This window comes from Thalia democratica, chromosome 9, assembly GCF_965202585.1.
Source record: "Thalia democratica chromosome 9, ktThaDemo2.hap1.1, whole genome shotgun sequence".
NCBI classification, from domain to species: domain Eukaryota; kingdom Metazoa; phylum Chordata; class Thaliacea; order Salpida; family Salpidae; genus Thalia; species Thalia democratica.
The window spans coordinates 20,978,791-20,986,341 of record NC_139173.1 but is presented as its reverse complement, the minus strand read 5'-3'; the positions used below and the strand labels follow the sequence as shown (position 1 = coordinate 20,986,341).

The window sequence follows — 7,551 nt, the reverse complement described above, 5'->3', positions numbered from 1 at the left end:
ATTAAAAAAGTTATATTATTCATTATTAATTTTTATTGGAAACAAATGTGCTTGAAAATTTTCGCTTCTTGGTATTAAATAAAACAATTTACTATATATTATTAGTTTATAGTTGAAACAAAACGTTATTTTGATATTTATTATTGATTTATTTGTGAAACAGATATGCTAAAAAACCTGTGCTTGTGAGCATAAAAAGATAGTTTACTATTTGTTAACAACTTATATTAAAACCAAGCATGTTTGTAGAATTTTCCTTGAATAAAATAAAAAATACTATTTGTTACTGATTTTTGTTTGAAACAAATATGTTTAAAGACTTGTGAATGCAGGTTAAATTTCCACTAGTATAAGTTTTAAAAAATATCTTACTAGGATTTGTGTTTAAGTCTGTAGATTTTAATGCACCCTTGTAAGAACTAAAATTATATAAGTATAGGTTTATTCTTACTTTGAAATCAAAGCATAAAGTAAAGCTTTTATTAATAAATTTGTTTCATGTAAACAATTTTACAATGGATATTTTTAAAGAAATAGTCATGCACACATTAAAAGTTGCAGAATTTCACTAAACTGTTAAAAAAAAATAAACAAACATTTTTTTATTTGTTTGTATAAGACCTAAATTAACTTTCACATCTAAACCTTCCTTATAACCTTTTTTAAATTAAACACTGTTTTTATAATAATTTTATTGTTGAAAACAAAACAATAATAACAAATAAATTTTCTATGGTTTTCAAAATTTGTTTTAATGCGCAACAAACTGCTACTTTTAAGTTTACGCCAATACAAACAAATCTGTTCTTATAAAAACTATATATAAACCCTTAAATTTTTTTTTTTTTTACACTAAAATAAATTCGCGTTTTTTAGACTAATTCCACATAAACGCTCTTATTCTAATGATTACTTATTGCCCTATTTGTTTAAATATTTATTTTTTATTACAATAACATATTCAGACGCCGACAAATACCCTACTTGCTTTGATGATTTGGACTATTACTGCTCATCGGACTCCTTTAGAAAACTTTGCATGAAGTCTTGCTACGAAAGAGGTGAAAAAACGATTTAAAATAAAAAACAACTAAATTTTTTTTGCACAAGTTGTTCACTTTGAAAAGTTTAACAACGCCTTCCTTCGGCCCATTTTAAGTCAAGTATCGGTGATATTTTAATGTTAAAATTTTTCTTGAAGTTTTTGTTACGAAAGAGGTAAAACGCATTTTTGTATTTGCATATAGAAATGAAAAAGTGTTTATGGATTCAAAAAAATTTAAACGTTATTAAAATATTTCAAGCTGCTTTAAAAATGTAACGAAACAAATTAAACTGTGTTAAAAGTATATCTAAAAAAAATCACGAATTCTTAATGAAGGATTAAAGTATCATTTTTAAATAAAAAAGTTTTAAATAGTTTATACACAAACCATTCGTTTTAAAACGTTTAACAACACTTTAGTAGTTCAGTCTTTATTCACATAAACAAAACTAAGAATACTAAAAAACTAACATTGCATAAAAAAAACAAGTTTTAAGTTTTCGTACATAACAACAGTATTGTAATCTCTTTGAAAATATTACGAAAAGTTTGAAATACTATCATAAATAGTTTCATTGTATTTCAAGTATATTTAAGTATTAAGAAAAATTAGCACTATAACTTAATATATATCTTTTTTACATTATTTTTATTAGCCATAACTTTTTGCTCTTTTTTAGCTTGCGTATAAATAACAAAATTAAATCAAAAAATAATTGATACTAAATCACAAAATTACTTATTTAAACTAAAAATGAATGTTATTCCTTTCAAAAATAATTATTTTATACGCTGCAGTTCTTATTTAATTTTTAAAATTTTTATTATTTGTTATATTTTTACTTTTAAAATTACTACTACTAGGTTCATATTTTTAATAGAAATTTTAAAATTCTGTTTTTTTTTTTTTTAATTCATTTTTGTTACAGATTGCAAAACTGAAGAAACTTAAGAAGAAAATAATGATGAAGAAGAAAACAACGAGTAAATTTTATTTCGATTATATAAATACGTGAAACGTATTGTTTTAGATAAGTATATTTTAATCGAAATAAACTAACTAATATAACAATGTGCATGACTTGTTTCAATTTAATTTATAACTTTTAAATTTCTTGTAAACGTCTAAACTTGTAAACGGTTGGAATTTAAAGCTTCGGCTGGAAACGACTTGTTAAAATATTTATCGAGTTGTAAACACCTATCGAGGTTACAGAAAAGTAATAAAGTAGAGATAAGTTATAAATAGTTTAAATTCTTTATTATATATCTCTACGCAAATGACAATACAAACTATTTTTGGATAATGTACTGATTTAAACTGTCACTAATAGTGGTAAGACTTTGTTCAATGTGCACTATTTTACTAGAAATATTATCGTACATATAAAATAGTTCTACCAATGAACATTATTTTAAATTTTGTAGCTTGCAAATTAAAAAAAAATTATTAAGTATTTACGCAAAGGTCAAGTAGCGAATTTTTAATTTATGTCATAACCATATTAGTTAATATTAATAAAAAATGTTTGTCTAAAGCTAAACTAAACTTATAAGAAACTTTTAATTTTGTAACTTAAGAACAGCTACGTTATAACAAGCTGTATAAAATGAAGTTAATAATTTTTTTATTTATACACCATTTATTTTGTTGCATACTTTTATGATAATTTCATTACTTCCTATAAGTTTTAGTGCATAAACTTTTTATTACAGAGTAAAGTCTTACCGTAAAACATAACTTTCAAAGTTTTTAAACTGTACAATGACTATGTACCAGAATTATGATCAGTACTAAAACTTTTCAAATTTTGAACCAGTAAAATTAATTACAGTAAGCTCTCGCTTATTTACGCACATTGTGTCCACAGCAAAAGTGCGTAAAGATATGAGAGATCGTAAAAAAACGAGAGGTACCAAATGTACTCACTAAAATGGCTGTTTTTTAATATTGCTTCTAGTTAAAAGCAGACTGGGCACTTTCCCACTTTTATCAATCTGTTTACTTTATTTATAAATATGAAAACAACAGATAAAACTATACATATATTATAAAAAAAGATTTTAATTTCTATAAAATAATAATACGAGTAGAAATAATATTACTATTTTAATAATAAGTAGAAATTATCTTTATCTTTATTTATATGTGACATTTATATTCTATTCTACTTAGCAAATTCAATTTATAATAAAGCATTTCTTTACAATAATAAAATGGTGTTTATTAATATATAATGCAAGACTGCTGTATATTTCTTTGTGTTTTAAACTCTCATTATTTAATTATACTTTCATTATTAAAAACAGTCATGTTTATTTCAGAATTTTGATTTAAACTCTTATTGTTTACAAAATTTCTGATATACTAAGGCAGTGCTTCTGAAATGGGGTTCCGCGGAACCCTAGGGTTCCGCGATGCCTCTCAGGGGTTCCGCGAAGCCTTTCAAAATTTAGAAAATAAACTTAAAAGAAGAAAACATAAATCATAAAACTTCAACTGTCCACTGACGTACTCGTTTTGTTACTCGTTTTTGTTAGATATTGTGGGCAGGAAGGATTCAACAAAGATATATTATTTTGTGGAGAATTACCCACAAAAACAATTTCTGTTGAAGTAATGAAATGTGTCGAAAATTTTTTCATCAGCAAGGGTTTAAAGTGGAATAAATGTGTCGGCATTTGTACTGACGGTGCAGCGTCTATGACTGAGTCTAAAAATGGTGTAGTGAGGAAAATGAAGGATAAAACAATTGAAGCTAAATGAATGCATTGTTTTTTTACATATAGAAAATTTGGTAACAAAACATCTTCCTTCTTGTTTACAAGAATTTCTCTCAGCGTCGATTAAAACTGTTAATTTTATAAAGAAAAGTGACACCAAGGCCAGATGTTTCAAAGACCTATGTGAAAGTTTAGATGCTGACCATCTGCGACTTCTTTATCACAACGAAGTTTGCTGGCTGTCGATGGGCGGACACTGGTTCGTCTCGTTGAATTATAGAAGCAGGTGTATTAAAGATGAAGGCTTAGAATTAGCGGAGTTCTTTGAAGATGATGTTATTTTGGCCAGGCTAGCTTATCTCACCGATATTTTCGAAGAAATGAACGCTTTGAACTTATGCATGCAAGGGAAGCAAAATTCCATTTTTGTCATGACCGACAAGATTGAGGCATTTAAAAATAGAATTAACTTTTGGAAGATAAAGGTTAGCAATGGTAATTTTGCGATTTTTCACTGGTTTGATGAGGCCCATGAAAAATGCATAGAATTCAACTTCTCTGACGAAATATACAACCACCTTGATCTTTTGTCTATAAAGTTTCAACATTATTTTCCTGAAGATGTTCGCATCGGAAATTTATGGATTTTGAATCCTTTTATGTGTGATATTGCTTCAGAAAAAGTGAATTTTCCTACAGATACAGAAAACGAATTGCTGCAACTATCTGAAAATGGCAATTTAAAATAGAGTTTTAAAGGAAGCAGCTTTTAGATTTTTGGATATGTGCAATTTCAGAGTACCCCGTCTTAGCAAAGCGTGCAGTAAAATTTATTTTACCATTCACCACCACTTATCTCTGCAAGTCCGGCTTTTCGCATGTAACAAACATTAAAACGAAGCATAGGAACTGTATGCTGACTCCAACCTTATCTGCCTGTCTCCGTCTCAGTCTATTCAAAATCCAGCCGCGCATTGACATGCTTGTTGCTAAGAGACAAGTTCAAGTTTCGCACTAAATGTTTTTTATCTATTTTTCGTTTGGCATCTTACCCGTTTATTACAGTAATCTGTGAATTTGATTAGGTTCATCTTCATTTCGTTATTGTTTGTAGCTCTCATTTTGTTTTTATTATGCAAGGAAAAATTTTTATGACGATGCAATTAATCATGTTTGTTTTCGTTTATCTATTATAGAATCATAAAATACCTAATGCCTCTGGCGCACTTTGAGTTCGACTCGACTTAATACTATTTTAATTGGTATGATTTCTAAAAATGATATAGATTTTTTTTAAATTCGTTTTTCACTGAAATTCTTTTGTTTTTGCCGGAAATATTATATTAAACATTTTATGTAAAATTAAATTAGGGGTTCCGCGGAAAAGTTGAACTTTGGAAAAGGGTTCCGTCACTAGAAAAAGGTTCAGAAGCACTGTACTAAGGTATAACTAAATGTTTATCAATTAGTCAAGGAAAATAAATTTACAAAGTCTAAAGATATAGAGAGGTGTGTTAGCATTCAAAAACATATTTTAATTTAAAAATATACATTAAACCTAATTTGTGCAATATTTAAAAAATAATTTTTTTATTTTCTGAATTTTATAGAATTCTGAAATGCGTAACTAAACGAGAGTGCGTAACGTCACGAGTGCGTAAAGATCCGAGAGGTTACTGTAATCTATAAGTATTTTTCATACAAAAACAATTTTGTTTTTAATTTATATTGAAGCTTAAACGAAACATAACAAAGTTTGTTTTATTTAAGAGTTTCTCGCAAATGAAAAAAGAAAATCATAAAAAAAACCGTAATATATTTTTTGATATATGAGGTAATTGAAAAGATTATTGTAAGTATGCTTATCAAATTATAAAGCAAATATAATAAAAATATCTTTATTTTGACTAACAAAAAAGTTGGAAAGTAAACTGCTTAACTTAAATAGATAACATTAATCATTCAGCCAAACTTTAACGCAAAACTTTAATAAGTGCAAAGTAGAAGATTAAAAAAAAAATCTTTGCTCAGCACATTATAACATATATTTTCATAAAATGAAACTTTTTAATTTGTTTGAGAAATCGAAATTACTCAAATTAGTAAACATTAATTTTCAATACAATACAATCTATCTTATTTTTTTTAACTTCTTAAGAGTTTTTCTTTCAACATTTTCCTGAAGAGCAGAAAAAGTATCATTAACGTTTATTATTTCTTTATCTAATTTTTTTCGCAGAGAAAAAAGCATTTTTAACTGGCTTTCAACAGACAATGTTGATAAATTATTCACACCTTCGTAAGGAAGCAGACAAAACAAATATTCCGCTTTCACCAGGTATATTTCTATCGGTAAACTAGTCATAATTTAACAAAGCCTGTAAATATTTTCACACTAAATTAAAACGCTTTGATACAACACTATGATGTTAGTTTTTTACTACCTATTACAACAATGTAAAGCTAGTTTGTTTTTGACAATTCAAATAAACTATACTTTTAAAATGCATTAGTAAGTTAACAACTAATTCTGATGTATCATTTGCTGGTTTATAGTATAACTATTATTTTAACAGAGAACTCACTAAAATGAAAAAAACTCAAGAAAAATGTAAAAAGGCATTCTAAACGCTTTAAAAAGCTTAATCTTGTTATAAGACACTCTAAAGCACAAAATAAACAATAAATAAAATAATGCAATAATGGCACTTAAAGTAGTTTAGAACTATCTCTATCCTAATCACTGATCGTCCCTTTAAAATAAATAAGTAAAGGGAAATGATTTAAGTTATTTTACTTTAATACAAAACATTTATACCTAAAAAAGTATTACACTTAGAAGATTTTCAAATAAAACACTCCAAAATAATGTTATGTTGTTAAACACAAGTCTTATAAAACTGACATAGTTTAGTTGAATATCATTCTGTTCTTTTAAGGGTTTACAGATTTAAACCTAGTACTGAACTTATAACAAGACTGAATATACTAAGCAATTTTAACTAAACAATCTATAAATATTGATTTTGGAATGACAACTGAACATGATCAAAGGATCACTGATAAAACCAATATCATTTTTCTATTGAATTTGACTTGACTACCTTCAGAAGCTAAATTTTTTATTAAATATGACTAATAAAATAGCAGTGGTTCTGAATGAAAGCGTTTATACTTATATATTCTTTGTTTTTATAAATTTTTAGATCTATCTGCAGTAGCAAAATACTTAAAAGAAAAAAAAGTAGATAAGGCAAGTTTTAGCTTTCTTATTTATTTTGCAATAGATTGATGTTTTTTGACTATTAGAGTGCCACTAATTATTGCAACAGTCTAATTGCCTGTATTAATGTTTTTGTTACTTTAACCTTGACTTAAGCCTGTTTATAAACAAAATGTTTTTTATCATTAAGTAACTTGAAGAAAACTCGAATTTTTCTATTAATGTAAGAATTAAAAGGAACTGATTGCAAATATGTTTGCCTAACACAGCTATTCGTTAATAAAATGTTTGTATATGATTTCAGACGTTGAACAAGGAAAATTGAAACGATTTATAAGCAGGTCAAATATCTTTTTGTAGTTTAAATTTATTTGATTAGTCGAATCTTAAAGTTTTGTGTTGTAAAATGACCATGAAAATATAACTATTCAAGTTTCACTAAAATTGTTTAGATTGAAAAATAATTAAGTAGATAGCATTAAAACTCTACTTAAAGAACAGGCTTCAAAATGCTTTTTTGAAGAGGAAACAATAACTAACTTTTTAGACGAGAAAATCA

General features: G+C 26.4%; 1 protein-coding gene across 1 annotated transcript; it reads left to right on the top strand.

Annotated features, from left to right (window-relative positions):
* The first annotated feature begins 3,665 nt into the window (after nucleotides 1-3,665).
* Nucleotides 3,666-7,317, top strand: LOC145844906 (protein FAM200B-like). The gene is made up of 3 exons (XM_082952325.1): nucleotides 3,666-3,773; nucleotides 3,916-4,254; nucleotides 7,297-7,317. Exons 1-3 carry the CDS (start codon nucleotides 3,666-3,668, stop codon nucleotides 7,315-7,317), a joined length of 468 nt encoding a protein of 155 aa, XP_082808451.1.
* Nucleotides 7,318-7,551: the final 234 nt, after the last annotated feature.